The sequence below is a fragment of the Seriola lalandi genome, unplaced genomic scaffold, assembly GCF_002814215.2.
Source record: "Seriola lalandi dorsalis isolate HSWRI2012SDOR001 ecotype SW California unplaced genomic scaffold, Sedor1 jcf7180002054048, whole genome shotgun sequence".
In the NCBI taxonomy this organism is placed as follows: domain Eukaryota; kingdom Metazoa; phylum Chordata; class Actinopteri; order Carangiformes; family Carangidae; genus Seriola; species Seriola lalandi.
This window is the reverse complement of record NW_019524601.1, coordinates 846,757-863,473: the sequence shown is the minus strand read 5'-3', so window position 1 is coordinate 863,473 and position 16,717 is coordinate 846,757. Positions and strand designations below refer to the sequence as shown.

The 16,717-nt window shown below is 39.6% G+C and overlaps 2 protein-coding genes across 2 annotated transcripts in view; one reads left to right on the top strand and one right to left on the bottom strand.

Moving 5' to 3' along the window:
• The window catches only part of veph1 (ventricular zone expressed PH domain-containing 1), a 74,377-nt gene extending 66,849 nt beyond the window's left edge, over positions 1 to 7,528 (bottom strand). The window contains exon 1 of the mRNA XM_087173128.1: positions 7,284 to 7,528. The gene's annotated coding sequence lies outside the window, so the exon portion shown is untranslated. The remainder of the gene's footprint in view (positions 1 to 7,283) is intronic.
• A 1,503-nt stretch (positions 7,529 to 9,031) lies between these two features.
• Positions 9,032 to 16,643, top strand: LOC111652643 (lysosomal amino acid transporter 1 homolog). The gene is made up of 8 exons (XM_023402977.2): positions 9,032 to 9,200; positions 9,469 to 9,855; positions 9,957 to 10,086; positions 10,612 to 10,699; positions 11,627 to 11,736; positions 11,970 to 12,071; positions 13,437 to 13,622; positions 14,158 to 16,643. The coding sequence occupies exons 2-8, from the start codon at positions 9,653 to 9,655 to the stop codon at positions 14,272 to 14,274; spliced, it is 936 nt and encodes a 311-aa protein (XP_023258745.1). The 5' UTR covers positions 9,032 to 9,200; positions 9,469 to 9,652; the 3' UTR covers positions 14,275 to 16,643.
• Positions 16,644 to 16,717: the final 74 nt, after the last annotated feature.

Below are 16,717 nucleotides of genomic sequence, written 5' to 3'. Positions count from 1 at the left end.
TGCTCAGAGCTGAACTCTGGATCCTTTCAGAGGATGAGCAGCTAAGCATATGTATCTGTGTCATTGTCTGCTCTCTGCACCCGCTTCCCTCCACAATCAGACGACATATCGTCCTCACACCATTTCACTGAAAGCTAGATTTGGAGCGAGCCCAAGCTAGACCAAAGGAAAGCACAAAGCGGAGCACTAGGGAGACTGTTATCTCTCCTGCCAAGCCGGTGATGGCCATGGAAACCCTCCCATTGCCGGGATACCACATCGGGAATTCTTATTGGTCCAAGCCAGGCCCGTTGGGAGCATAACAACAAAACAACCATAAACACAGAGCAAAGAGATTTATCTGTCACACACAGACAGAGTCACACACAAACCTATTACCACTGTTGTGTAGAACAACAATCAGCGCTTGAGAGCAATCAAAGCAACAATCAGAGCTATTTCTGTATGAGTGTTTTGGAGGGGTATCAATCACCAGTTACCTGCAACATATTGCTAAATATGAAATGTGTTGAAAGTGTTGAGTATCACAAATTGTCAGGTCCCGACAGTTGGCATTTAATGCTTGTTAAGATTTATACTCTTCTTTAATTACACCATTTCCAATTTTTCAAAAATATTTTTTTCTATTTTTAGGTAATTTATTTATTAATGCAAAGTTAGTGTATGGCTGTATGTGTTTACACAGAATTTAACATTTCAGAAGTTTGAGGGTTTTTTTTTAATTAGGAATACATGATTACAGTCTTCACAATATTGGTACCAAAACTCTGGTATCGCATCTGCACTTGTTTTAAATGTTACCCATCCCTATACTATATGTATTTGGCAAGAAAACATACAAAGTCAAAAGAAAGAAGTTTAGAACGAAGAAAACAGTAGTAAAGTAAAGTACCAGTAGGTGGGAGGGAAAGACACAGTGAAGAAGAGATGGAGAGGATCAGACAGAGACAACAACAACCATAACTAGAATTACCACCTCGCAGTTATATGACTCTGCCAACCAGACAAGTTTCACGAAATATAGTCACAATCTGTCCTTCCTGAGTTACAGCATTGAATAATGGCCAAAAATGTTTTTGTAGAACATTATTAGGTCACAGTGAACTTGACCTTTGACCATTTGGATATAAAATGTCATCACGTCATAACTTTGTCCTATTAGACAGTAGTGTTAAATTGTGTCAGAATTAGCGTATGATTTCAAGAGTTATAGCTAAGAACATGTTTGTGACAAATCTAAGGAAATTCTCTCAAGGGATATAAGGGAGATATCATATTCAAGAGGCCAAAAATGTGTTATGAGAGATCAGAGTGACCTTGACCTTTGACCTTCAACCACCAAAATCTAATCATACTTGTGTCAAAGTGACAGTTTGTGTCAAATTTGATGATATTCAGGCGTTCCTGAGATATCGCGTTTATGAGAATGGGAAGGATGTACATGACGGACCTATGGGCAGATGGATTGCTTGTTGACAACCCGGAAACATAATGCCTCTGGCCCTGGCCCTGGCATAAAAAGAAACACATACAGTCAAAGGGGAGAAATGATATTTGGACACACACACACACTCAGAGTGAAAGAGAGAAAGCAACAGAGGAGTAGACAGAGACAAGGAACCTGAGAGAGAGAAAGCCAGAAGTGGATAATGTTTCGGTGTCCTGAATTCCCTGTGTAACCTGCAGACAACTCACATACTGAGTTTCCATTATTCTACCCGACTTCCTCAAAAACACTCGCATACACACACGCACCCACACACACCTGCACACTGATTCAGTATATGTATACACGCCATCCTCTTCACCTTATTTACTGTATCCTTTCCTGCTCTCACTATGACACAGCCCACATGAGTGACTGAGTGCCAGCATGCATGAATGAGTGACTGAGTGTGTGTGTGTGTGCGTATTTGTGTGAGTGAAAGCAGAGGAAAAAATGAGCCTGAGGAATTTCAGTTCTTAAACAATCAGCTAGTTGCTATTAATCACCCAGCTACGGCTCAGCAAGCTCTGGAATGCAGCCTTTAAACACACACACACACACACACACACACACACACACACACACACACACACACACACGAGACAGTGAAATGCATATCTGAGTTGTGTTTTTTTTGTTTAACTTTATTTCTTGTTGTCTGTCATACTTCTGCAAATAGTTTGGCAACATGAAATTCAGCTGGATGTAAAGCTCTCGCACACATCCACATGTTGCAGGAGAGCTGAGAGGAGGCCACTGAGTGAGGGGTGACAGGGGGTGCCTAGTGGGGGGCCAGTGTGAGGGTTAGGGGCTATGTGAGGACAATGTGACTGAAGGGCCTCTCTCTCTCTCTCTCTCTCTCTCTCTCTTTCTCGCTACTCTACCTCTGCCACTACTGTCTTCACTCAGCACTCAGGGAGAGAGGGGGAGAGAGAGAGAGAGAGAGAGAGAGAGAGAGAGAGAGAGAGAGAGAGAGAGAGAGAGAGAGAGAGAGAGAGAGAGAGAGAGAGGGGAGAAAACACTGGCTCTATTGTGTGACCTATAAGACTGACCACCCCCTCCCTCCATGTCTCTCTCCCTCTCTCTCCTTCCCTCTCCCTCTCTCTCTCTCTCTCTCTGCTCAGTCGGCCCTATCCTTCTGTGTAATGTGCACCTGCTCGGCCTGCAAGACATCTCACACACACACACACACACACACACACACACACATATTTTAGAAAGGAGCTGGGTGAAAGGGAGAGACAGAAGGGGACTACAGAAGAAAAAAAAACTGCTTTCCACTGTTTTCTCTTCATATCTGAGTGTGTGCGAATTAAGAAGCAGAGTGAGGAAGAAATATTTCTCTCATCTTTCCTTTCTTTCTTTCCGCCACACTTACAGAGAAGTTCCCCAGTCTATTTCTACCGCTGTCTTTCTTATCTTATTTTCTTCTTTATTTATGCACATAATTATTATGTGGATTTGAGAGTATGGGGGAAGAGAGGATGGAGGGGAGGGGGTTTGGAGTAGAGGCAGCTTGAACCCTGTTGGAAAGCTGCTTTTCAAAAAACTGTTTGAAGTTCCTCATCTAACACATTAGGACAAAGATAAATATGCCCAACTGGCCATCATTCTGAAGATTGAAAACGCTTTGAAAACATCCTCCGGATTTGATTTATATTTGTTCATATGAATAAGGCTATGGGGCTTGGTACTGAATATGTTTCGCTCTTTTGCCAGTGTAACTATACTTTAAAAATGGAATATTAACTTTGGTATTAACTGGCAGATCAGAGTTTGCTTTTTACGCCTCCAATAATGTGAAAACATGGAGCATGTGTTCAAAAAAGGGCACTAAAGTAAACTTAGTGGGAACCGAAAACACAGCACTGATGTTCAAGTGTGTTAGTGAGATTTTTACAAAGCAAAAGTCAACCGTTTATGGGACTTGTTGCTGTCGGTTGTTGGGAAAGTTGGAGGAGGCTGAGAGATACAGCCCATCCCTGAACAGAAAAAGGTCAAGGATCACAAAAGTGTGCAGGCTTCAGCCTCTGAGGACCACGAATACCTGTAAAAAATATTCATGGCAATCCATCCAATAATCGTTGAAATGTTAAAGTCTGGATCACAGTGGTTAATCAACAGACAGAACAGCTGACACTGCCATCCCTACAGCCGTGCCGCAAGCATGACAAAGAAGTGCTTGTAAAAATAGTTTTTACTTATAGAACAGCACAGTGAAAGATAAACATGTACGTGCTCAGCTGATCTGACAAATGATCAGGTGGTTTAATGGCCCTTCTTGAGTAAATCCCACTTCACCTGTTTCCATTACAGTCCACTGTACCTAAAATGAGTGTTTATATTTTGACCAGCACAAAGAATTCTTTCATTCTCTTCTTTTATTCCAAAAAGCTTAGATAATTCAACAGGAAGAAAAACAAACAAATATTACTATATGTTTTGGCCCTCAAATATCGTCTTGTCATACGCTGAGCAGAAATCCACCTTACATATGACTGGTATGATTAAAGGCTGGTTAAGTTAGTCGTTATTTCTTATAACTGGGCCAGTCGGTTATGTAACTGATGCCATGAATTGCATGAATAAGTAAGATGAAGAAGTCACAAAGAAGAGACACCCTAAAGACTTCTTTGGAAATGGGTCCATACTGCCGCAGAGAAGAGACTCAGTTAAGACTTCTTGAAGATAGACCCCTGAGGTTTAGCATAGGAACATATTGTGAGAGTGTATAGTGTAATGTGTGTGTGTGTGTGTGTGTGTGTGTGTGTGTGTGTGTGTGTGTGTGTGTGTGGAAGAAAGGGAAAGTTCTCCATTATTTATGCCCTGCAGTTATGCAGCTGTGAAGCGACGACTGGGAATTACAGTATGACAGGAGCTGTAGAAAACAGCTACTGTAAAACACACTGAAGCCAGTGAGAGATAAAGAAAGACAGAATAGTAGGAAATACGGAGTGACAGAGAGACAGAGGGAGAAAACAGAGGTTGAGCATGAGGCGGAAAGCATGGGAGCTAACATCTCATTTTCTCTCAAGAGTGGTCGCTGTTGACCCGATAAGAGCAAACAGAAGCAGACCACAGGAGCACTTAATGTGACATTTACGGATGGAAAGAGCAGATATGTTATGAATAGCAAAGAGATAAGTTAAAAATTGTTCAGACACACACAGAGAATGATATATTGGTTCTGTACATGTGGTTATCCTCCAAAATGTACACACTTTGGCTCTAATCTAATGCTGTCTATACAAAGACCTACACTGTGTTCATGTGGTGATGAAACGGTTAGCTGATTAATCTATTAATCAAAGAGTCAGTTCATTGAAAATAAATCAACAAAAATTTCAATGATTCCATTCTCAAATGTTAGGATTTATTATATATGAGAATATAAAATTGTGATGGACATTTTTTACTATTTTCTGGCATTTTACCAGGGTTGCAACAAATAATTATTTTTCATTATCATTTCATCTACTTTCTCAATTGATCTAAAAATCGTTTAGTCTATAAAATGTCACAAAATTGTTAAATAAAGCCGAGTCTGGCTTTATTTAACAATTTTGTGACATTTTATAGACTAAACAAAACGATCAACCAAATCGACCAAACGGTCTTAAAAATGTCTTCTCTTCATAAGCCAAAAACATTTAGTTTACTATCATATAAGAGAAAGACAAGCAACACATTCCTTTTGGTTTCCCCTTCAGAGCAGAAGTTTTTTTTTTTTTCCATAACAGCAGTATAATGAATCACACTATTCAAACTCAGCTCTAACCCAGATAGGTCATACAGAAATATATTTAGGGAGCCACCGTGCTGGATTCCAAGGTGAAACTAATTTCAGTCCCAGATAGGGGAAAATAATAATAATAGAAATCTCTATAGACTGAGCTGTACTGACGTCTTTCCCTTTTTCAATTTGTGTGTTTGTTTGTGTGTGTGTGTGTGTGTGTGTGTGTGTGTGTGTGTGTCTCAGCAGGCATAACTGTGTCAAATAGCAGTGAATCCAGTCTAGAGTGTGGAGGGAGGGAGGGTTCTCTCTGCTCTCAAGTTTGGCTCTGCAGACCTGTGAGACTCATGACTGCTGAGAGGATTTCCACAGCAGAGAGAAGTGCTAGTTGGACTAGTGCATTACCGCCACACTCAGCCAACTAACATTCACGCACGTTTCCTAAACCATCCATTATTCATTACTCCCCACTGCCTTCCGCAGCCCAAAACCCAGAGTCTGGAGTTGAGAGCTGAACGGAAGCGTGTTCTGGTTTCAGCGTATAGACTATGGGTCTCACCCAGGACTGAGGCTTTGAGGAACACATTCAGCGCAAAAACGTTAGGACCTCATTCTTAATAGTGAGCTGCTTTCAAATATCCTCAATACATGTTTAATAGGTTTCTAAGTTTAGAAATCTTTTAATAACCTGCTTCCTCCACGTTATCTAGATTTCTTGTGTCCTGAGTAAGTGACAAACTGAATAGAAGAAATGAACAATGCATCACTGCTTTCACTTGGAGGGTGTATACCATGTAAAAACCATTGTCTTAATACATCAATTTGTTTGCTAAAAATATAGACAACTTCCTTTTCTTGGTAGCTGAAAACACCTAAATGCCATCATGCCATGAATTCACATAAACCCAGTTTAACCATCTCTGAAGTGAAAAACTGAGTGTGTCCTCATGCCAAGATAATATATACCTTTTCAGACACAGAATCACATGAAAAAATTTTAATTAAAAACTTGCAAGCTACATACTACATTAATATGTGCCAAAATGACACACTCGATTGAGGTCCTCAGTCTGAAGAGAAGCAAGTGAGATCAACACTAAATGACACCTGAATGTGATTCAGAGTGTTTCCATTCATTTGTCCATACCTCTGTCCTGCCCTGTGCTTAACTGGCAACTTCCACCTTGAACATGATAGATTTGGCAAGAGTACAACATGACTGAAAACATGAATGACTAAATGGATTACAAGCTGCTGTTTGAATGACATTGACTACAAGAATGTCCTTCCTTACTGGGAAGGCAACATCTGTCTGTCTCAGAAGTCTGTGACCTTGAGAAGTCTTCAGCCCGTCTGCATTCACACATACACACACGCACGCACACGCACACACACGCACACACACACACAGGTGGAGCAACAGTAGATTTCGACTTGGACAGAGTATTGAGGGAAGAAATGGACAGACTAAATGTGAGTAATGTGACTGAACTCGCCTTTCAAGATCTCAGGACACATTCCACTGTATTTACACCGAAACACTGAGACACTGAGAGAGAGAGAGGAGGGAGAGAGAGAGAGAGAGAGAGAGAGAGAGAGAGAGACGACTGCATGGAAGTAAAGCAGGTGTCAATAAGTAGTCTGGGACACCATAATGTTTCCAGCAGAACCGAAAAATATTCATTATAAAGTGTGGATGTGTGTCTGTACTATAACAGCTAGAGTTGAACTATTTTATTTCTATAAGGGCGATAGGAGTATCCTGCAAATCCACTGCCATAATTAACAAGTTAACCGTATATTACAGTCAGTGCTTATTGGCAACAGCCCACGGAAACACCTCTCCAACGCACCTGCATGCTCCCCCTGTGTATAAGTAAAAGGTATCTGATGCACGGTTTTCACCTCATCCAGGCAACTTTCCCGACATCAAGGAATGTGGGTGGCATTCACGCATTTACCCCGGCAACGCGTTTCTATCTCCAATGACAGAGTGCCATGCAGCAAAAAAGCCAAAACCTGATTCATTTCTAAACACCTAGCCTACGGCGTCGGACAGCTTACCTGCTCCGCTCAGGACGAGGACGCACGGACACTGAATGTGGAGCTCCGTTCAGTTGGCTACCTCCAAACCGCGGTCCAACGCTGCACATAGCAACACAAATAACCCCTGCACAGCTTCAAGTTCCCCTCTCATAGAGAAAGCCTTAGATTCCTCGTCGCCGGCCACAATTGGAAAGCGCGCCATCTTGCGGACTGCCCGAGCGCGCGGCGCAACAGGTGGATAGAGGGAGGGACAGATTGGGATGCTGCCTTCAAGCACTCTCGGGAAATATAGTAAGTAGGCTGCCAGGATGACTTTTGTGACCTAACGAGGTAAGATACTTTAGGCCACATATGTAAAAGGTTAAGATATAGACTAAATAAACCTGTATAGGACAGAATTCACAGTCATCAATTCACTTTTCATTTATTGTTTGAATGGTTTAGGCTGCACGGAAGCCTCACAACCTATGGTAGAAAAAAAGATGCATCTAATATGGTTTGCTCAGTTCAGTATGTTTCAGTCATTTTTCTTAGTGAAACATTTAACACTAAATTGTATCACCAACAAATTATTCCAAATATCATTCCAATTTTCTTCTGTTGCTCTAAAATAAATCAAACTCTTTTGTTACCAGGTCAGTTTTGCTCTTGTCTTGGCCAAGCGGCCTAAGCTCATACTTGAAATGATATAATCTTTCTTTAACAGGGAGATCTTAAACGCAGCATGGTACCACATAGAGGAGAAAGGAGAGAGGATACATGAGGCCTAATGACTTCATGGCTGTCTTCCAAACCAGAGTTATCCCTAATCCTCTCTCCCAGCTTAGACATAATGTTTGATGTTTTCAGCAACCACTTAGCTATATGGGGCTCAGAAGAAAAAGATAATGGGTCTACAAGTACAAGTTATCAGTTACTGATCTGGCCAAAAGTCACTTTATTTCTTAAACATATTAAACATATTGTTATTAGTGTTGTTACTAGTGTTATCAGTATTAGTGGGGATAGTAGGCTGGCAGTAGCAGCAGCCACATTACAATAATAGCCTACAAATCATAAGGAAGGAAAACAATGTGATGAATGTATGACTAAAGTGATATGTTTTTTCACCTCAGTAGCATTTGTGTATGTATTTATTGATCGGTCTAAGTGATCAGTAGATGGTGGTATTTCCCCAGGCATCACCCATGGCAAGTGAAGCTGGAGAATGTGTTCAGTTTCTGCCGCGTGAGGATAATAGAGGTAGAAGAGGCACTTTTGCCTTCAAAATAAAAGGGCACCCTTAAAAGGCTTATAGTGAGTGGAGCACATCAGAAAAAATGACACTTCTACTGAGATGAACAAAATTATTAAACTAAAATAAAAGATTATATACTATTAAGCATTATGACATATACAGGCATTTGTCGATGAAAAATTATATGCTGTGTATTGTCTTTTTCCTCACAAAGAGGTCATTGCAATATATACAAATCATAGCTACAGACAGATTTGGAGGATTTTATCTATCTTGTCAATGTCCATTTTACAAACAGATGCAGTCTAATTGTTCCTAGTGCTACAACAATGGAATCATCTCCTCTTTATACAGTCAGTGCTATGCATCTAGACCTATGTGTGAATGAGATATCGTATTTATATGTGTTGCAATGACATATTGTTTATCACAAACTAATCACACGGCATGATTACCTAACTAGTATTTTGCAGGTATAGAAATGGTTACGGGTATTATTTTGAAAATTCTCACAGGATGTTGTGGAGTCATTCAGGATGTGCTGACACTAGTGGACCAACAGTGATGAACGATAACATTAGCAGCTAATATGTCATCTTCCTTATTATTATTATTGGGTAGGTGAGGTGTGAGGATGTGGGTGAGGTTTACACAGACCCACAAACGGTTTGCAGCCCGCTACGAGTCCATTTTGTCTGGTGAGCCGTTATTGGAAGCTAATTTTTAGCCATCTTTGTTTGTTAGCATCTATTCCTCAAGTCTATGCAAATTTTCCTAAACAATGACAGCGTCCTCAGCTAATGCACATCTGGTGCTTATTTTTTAGAATGGTTAGAGTGTGCGAAATAAGCACATTTAGTAAATCTCGAAATATATGTGTATTTACTGATTTGGGATGTGTTGTAACACTTCTCACTGATGTTTTTTAAGTGATAGTAGTATATCTGTCTGTTTTATCTGTTGCAGACTCGTCAAATGAAAGACCAAGTCTTCATACATCCATTTTATGAGGTAAGCAGTGGTGTCAGACCTTCTCTCATCGGGTTTGGTCCTTGTCGCCAAAATAAACACACATCTACTTACAAACTGGAAGCAGCGTTAGCAGCAGGAGCAGCAGGAGCACAGAGCCAGTCCCCCTTCACCTTTCCCAATGGCCACCGCGCGCTTCCCCGGGAAGAGTGTGGACGTGGCCGCCGTCAACTGGACCCCTCCAGCGCTGGGCAGGCCGCTGTGTGTTAACGGGACGCCATGGATCCTTTACCTGCTGGAGGAGTGTGTGGATAATGTGTGGGAGTATTGCAGTGTGGTGATAGGGCTCATATCCATGTTCTGTTTTCTGCTGTCCACATTACCGTAAGTAATGATTGTGATGTTCACCACCATAATAAAATGTTGAATTACATGGTAAAACTCATATCCAAGTGTGTGATCTATCTATTTATCTATTTATCTAGGCAGGTCTATGAGGCCTATCGAAATGGTAAAGTGGAGGAGGCCATGTCCTTTGGCTTTCTCTTCTTCCTCTTCAGTGGAGACCTGACCAGCTTTGCAGGTTGTTACCTCACTAGCCAGCTGCCTATTCAGGTAGACATGCACTTTACAACCTAGTCTGGTTGGGTTAAGCTGTCTACTGTGTGTTTCTTTACTGTGAACCCTGTTGTTAGTGTCCTTTGTGTGATGTTAGTAACTCACAGATGATAACAAAGACATATTTGATTTACTGCCAGTTTGCTTTCTTGTTTCTAAAATAAGTGAGTTATTATATTACACATAAACTCTGCTCAGGCCTTTTTGCTAGAGGTTTTTTTTTACACATTGAGTTCACTTATTTCACTTTTAGGTCACTCATTTAAGACATCTTGCATGATTCTGACACCATGTTTATGGCACAAGGTTCCTGAGGTTTTGAGTGTTGGGGACCATTATCTTTGGTTGGTTGAACTGTAAATGACTTAACCTGCTCTGTGTAACAGTACTGACAACTACATCGTTCATGAAGGTATAGCCTTCACAGCTTATCTCTATATTGCACTTGAAATTATGTATAGGACAAAATAACATTTTGGTTTGCCTTCTCTCTTTCTCTTCCCCTCCCTGTCCTTCTATCAGATAGTCACAGTGGTGTTCTACATCTTCACAGACCTGATCCTCATCTCCCAGTTTCTCTACTATAAGATCAAGAACAGCTCCAGCAGAAGTAAGCCCTGACATTTCCTCTTATCTTGAGTAAAGGAACTGGTGAGTGATGCCAGAGCTGTGCAAGTCAACCAAATCGTAACCCTCCAGATTAATGAATAGCATAACCATGAAGAAGGAAGTACCTCCTACTGTTGACTCCATAGCTAGAACTTGAACTACATGACATAAAAAATGAGTCATGATAAAACTTGAGTTCAGTTGCAGTACACTGGATATCTAAAATGAAAACCTGCAAAGCTGGGAATACTGCTAATTTATCACTAATACTCGCAATGATATAAATACTGTGACAATGGTTTTATTGTCTGACTGTAGGCTGGCAGCAGAAATGAGAACAGAGACTACAGACATATATTTATAATGTTATATGTGATAATGTTGTTTCTAATCCTCAAATTAACAGGTAAGGTTACTAATAGAATGTGCTGAAACTTTCCTGCTCAGTCTGTATCTTGGTGATGGCTATTTAAAATAATTAATCTAAAGGATCTCAAGATAGTTTGCTAATGTATTTATTTTTTAAGAAATTATTATTGGCTGATATATTGTTATCAGATTTTTTAAACTCAAATATCAATGTCAGTCACGGTGTTAAAAAACAAACCCAGGATTGGTCAGACTAAAAGTCATAGTTCCATACATGAGATCAGCACAACTCGAATGGAAAATTGTTGCTGTGACGGTATGAAGTCAACAAACCAGCCACCTGCTTACTTCAGTGATGACGGAGACATTTCCAGTTGTTATGTACTTACAAGTGGTTACCGCCAAAGCCAAAAGTGCCAAAATACTTGATGACACATACACATGTTGAGCCTTTCAAAGACTGCTTGCAGCTCTGCATATGCATGTTATGAATTATGATGTTGCACTTGGTTTAAAACTCTGTCTTCACTGTCAGTTCTCTTGTGTGTTTGTCCTGCAGAGAGCCCTGTGTTGAAGTGGCTGTGCTTCATGTGGTGTAGTGCTGCTACGTTAGTCCTCCTGGCTTTACCCAAGCTCATCATAGACAATAGTGTAAGCTTAGACACCCAGGTAAGTAAATTGTGTGTAGTATATGTTTGTGTCCATATTTGAATATATTCAGGGGTTAGATTTACATTTTCATTAATCAGATTTTGGTTAGTTTGTTCCATATTTTCAGGTTTATTTGAAACACATTAAGTCACTTCTGATGGGAGAATGCGGTTGTACTGTTTCTTATGTAGGTGCAACATTTTGACCCTTTCGTCTCTCTCTCCTTCTCTCTGCGTGTTCATCTTTCCCAGAGTCCAACTACCTCTAAATCAGTGGAAATCACTGGCTATATATGTGGATACCTGGCATCTATCTTCTACCTCTGCTCCCGTTTCCCCCAGCTCTATAAAAATGTAAGTGGCAATTTGTTTGTTTGACTCCGTTGAGATGTGGAGGTTGTTTCCATGGTTTGCGTGTGAACTGCACCATCCTAAGGGGAGATCTTGGACAGCTTTCTCGGGCTCCCATCCCAGGGAGTCCGTGAAAAACTGTACCTATTATATGTCAGTTAGTCAAAAACAGGGACCGTGTGTGTTTGAAGAGGGAGGTGGGATTTGTGTGTTTGTGTGTACAGTATGTGTGTTAAAAATGAGAACCAGGCATTGAAGACAATGGTGCCATTGTACCAAAGAAACATGGCTCAGATGCAGCTATTAATCACCAGAGGGGATTGTCTCTGCTGGCTGCCAGCGCAAGAGAAACTTTTGGGCGTGCACATACACACACATACACACACACACACACACACAAGCACACACAACCTGACTATTATAAATCATTTAAGTCAGGTTTACCCTGGGGAAAGAAAGACCTGCATGTTCAAACATGTTTGTTTTTTTTTCAGCTGAAAGTCCAAAGCATTTTCACCATATCATTCCAAGTGGCAAGTCAGTCATCCAGTTTGGTGGAATAATAAAAAAAAAAAAAATAGCTATTATTCATTATTCTCTCAGTATTTCTATTGCAAACACTTTGTAAGTATTGCTTAGGTCCAGCCCACGCAGTAATCTACAGGGCATTCACATGTTGCCAAGCAACATTTCAGCATTTCATGTTTTTGGGGAAAGACTGAACTACTTTAATCAGCCAAGGTTAAAATGTTGCTTTGGATTCAGAATATTGGATAGATGCTGTCTTTCCTGGTCACTTACAAAGAAAGTGAAAAGAAGTGATGAAGTAAATTTCAGGTACAGTGACAGAACATGCTTCTTGCTGTTTATGTTTAACGACACTCTGTCTTTAACTGCCGTTAGAATAAACTAACCGTGTAATCTGTGTAATCTTTTCTTTTCAATGTCCAGCGGTATGCCATGAACAATACAGGACCAGTTAGCACAATGATTTTATTGTTGTTTATTGTGTTTTCAAGGGATTTATTGATGGCAATAAAAAGATAAAGTAACACCAGCCTTATCCTTTAATCTTGTTATGGTGGCCTGTATCTGTTTGAAGTGCAAGTACACAGAAAAGAAATGTTCACTGTTAGTGAAACAGAAACCTGGCTTGTGGTTAACATATTGTACCCAATCTTTTTCTTTTTCACTGACTGTGGGTTTTCACATATGTATGCCGGAAGGCAAGGCTCCAGTAACAGTAGAATGCTAAAGTAAAGAAGAAGTACCACTGAGAAGCTGAATAATACCTACAAGTCCAGGGCAGGCCCTGTGCTGTGGTTTTTCTGTCTGTTATTGAAATACTGTTAACTCTGCCCATTCTAGTTCCAGCGACAGTCTACAGAGGGGACCTCTTACCTGTTGTTTGCCCTGGCCATGATGGGCAATGGGACGTATGGGTTGAGTGTCATTGTGGTCCTACCTGCACTGAGGGGCTCCAAACAGACATTCATCATCAAACATCTGGCCTGGCTCATTGGCAGCCTGGGAGTCCTCATACTTGACTTCTTTGTATCCTTTAAATCAAAAGTCCAGCCACAAGCTGTTTGTACCAAGCCCATCATATGTTCTGATAGCTCCTGCTACAAGTTTAAATTCTCACTGTAATTCCAGTGTAGCTGTCTGAATACTTGCTCACAGCCTAAACTTTTATTTGAAGCCATATTCAGGCATAAATGTTGCTTGTTACGTCCTTGCACATTGTTGTTGTCCTTGCATTGTCTTTGTGTTGAATGATCTCTGTATTTACTACAGATGTGAATTTATTATACATATCACATGAGCAAATCATGAATTGCATCAGCACAGTGCAACTTAATGACGTAGGAGGCAGCCATTTGAGGCAATTAAGTGTTTATTTACTGTTTGCATGCATCAGTGTGTACTTTATAGAACATTACATCCGTCTGAGACGGTAGTTATTTCATTTGGACAAAGGAATGGCTAGGAAGCTGCAATGATTACCTACTAAAAAATTAAAACCTCAGTAGTTGCCTGAGGAAAGAGTATCTTGTTGATGTTTCGGTATGAGCCTTAACCTTGTCAGGTGACTGCCCAGTTTGTGATGTACAGGAAGAACAACTCTGCTAAAAGCAGCATGCTACTCAGAGTCCCAGAGGTGGAGCCACTTCTGTGTGAGGAAGAAGAACTGTCCTTGTTATAGGACACAAAATGGACAACAACTTGGACCACTTAGTCAAGAGAGGAGCGGTTACTCTGCACTTTGTTTTTCACCATTTTTTGGGGTTCTTTTCGATTATTGATTTATTCATAATACATTGAGAAAACAGAGACATTGCAGAAGCATTTTGTAAATATGGGAACCAATGGAGCCAGCAGGTAATTCAAGTGCATCTTTGCAGTCTGATTTTCTGCTCTTAAAAAGACCCACAGCAATATCATCTCCTCTGTGGTTTACTGTACATGTAAGATGAGGTCAAGACATTTTTCTTAACACTGGAGAGTAAGTTAAATTAAACACCACTCAAGAGACATTTGAAGGTGTCTCTTCAGGCAGCCGTGTTGGCATCACTTGAGTCTCTTTCTGGTTATGAGCACTGTTGTTTTTGATTAATTATTCCACCGGGATTTCCTGACTTCGTTTTGAATGCAATAACTGTATTTTTATTTGCCATTGGGGAGCACACACACTCAGAGGAGGAAGCTTTATGCCAGATGTCTTCACAAAATACAAGCTTTATGGAAGAACCAAGTGCCTGTTACATTTCCACATTTTTGACAGGGTAAACACTGCTGTAGCGGATGGCAGTATTATATTAGGATGCAGGATTTAGTCTTTTTCTCACCGTCTTTGGTATTTTAGTGACATAGAATACAGAGTTTGTGTAAGCACAGTAATAGAGGAACCATCACTCATGTTTTAATGTGAAGTTGACAGATAGTTTGGTCTTCCTGGGTTCAATATCTAAACGATTAGCTGTTTTGCTAACAGGAATTTGTCATGAACAAAACATAAGATCACTAGACTCACAGTTTGCATGACATTACATAGACCGGATGTAAATGTCTGCAGGGGCCATGCCTCTACCTGAAAGATGCTCATTTGACTGCAGGTGTACCATGGCCTCATTGCTATTTCAAATGGATGATGCATTTCTCTGCTTTCCTTGAGAAATTATTTGTTTGTGCCTTTTTAAACTAATATAAATGCATTGTATATCCATTTCAAAACTAAATTATTTTAAAATTAAATTGAGTTAGATTTCTAAACTATTGACAGTGATTTATTTAAGGGACAGTTTTTTGTAGAAAATGCAGTGAAACCTTTTGAATAGCATTGACTGTTAAGTTTCTTTGTTACGGCATCCTGTTTCTTTTCCTGACATTCATTAAAGACATGACTCTTTAATATTGTATTTAAGACAGATCTAAGAATAGGAACACTAATAGGATGTTATTGAAATACTTGTTAAAGTAATGAGCTTCACAATCCGTTTGCACATTTAATGTGTTTATACTCTGTCATCAGGTTTAAAGCAGAGAAGCTGCTCTTGTCAAATCAAATTTATTTATAAAACACCTCTCCCTTAATAGCTTCATTAAAGAATAACACAAAACAAATAGATGACAACAAGGGAGAGCGAGAACAAAACAGAACAAACAGTTGTCTTACTGATGAGCAGTTCATTTAAAGCAAATACTCGTTTAGATCATACAAAAAACTAATATCTGCTCAACGTTGTGCCAAATTTTCAATATTTATGTGGGGTTGTCACTGTTTTATCTACTCAGCTATGTAACTAAAGCACTTGCAGAGATCTGCAGCTTTCTCTACCTCATTGTAATGTGAAAATGATTTATTTCTCCCAGTGTGCATGATGAGCTTCTAACTGGAGCACAGTGCTTCATGTGTGGGAAAATTAATTGGGTATTGCATTTAAAGATGGGACTATTGAAATTAAAATATAACATTTATTTGATTACATCTAAACTACCATGTTTCCAAAAATAACAGTTGATAAGTATATGTTGGTCATTATTACCACAAAAAACCGAGCAACATGACTGACCTTTTTTCTGTTCGTAGCCAATCAGGTGATACAATAATGTGAATTTATGTAGATATTGGGGGATTTGGTCTAGCTTTATTTACAAAAGAATTTTTACCAGTAAATGTAGTTTTTACAAATTATTTTTATATTGCACGATTTATACTTTGATCCCTTCTCATTTCCTTTTAAATGAGTCTGATTTACTTTTTCAGTCTAGCACAAAAAAGTACCTGTTTATTGTATATATTATCTCTCTATACTGTAGAACATGTAGTATTTATAAGACTGTAGTTTTTACTTTAAATGTGTCACTGTATTGTTAATATGTATTTATTTTTCTTTAAACACAACATTTCATTATTGTCAGATGCATTTAACTGTAAATGGCCAGTTATATTGTAATTCTGTGCTCTGTGCCAGGATGTTTACTTATATTGTCATCTGATAATAACTATAGAAAACATGGTCATTAACTGTATGTATATTGTACAAAACTTGAATAAACTGCAGTGTATCTTCAGCTGTTTGAGTTGATTTGATGGGAAGGAAAAAAGAACATGGTCATGCAAACGTAATACATTTTTGATGAACAAT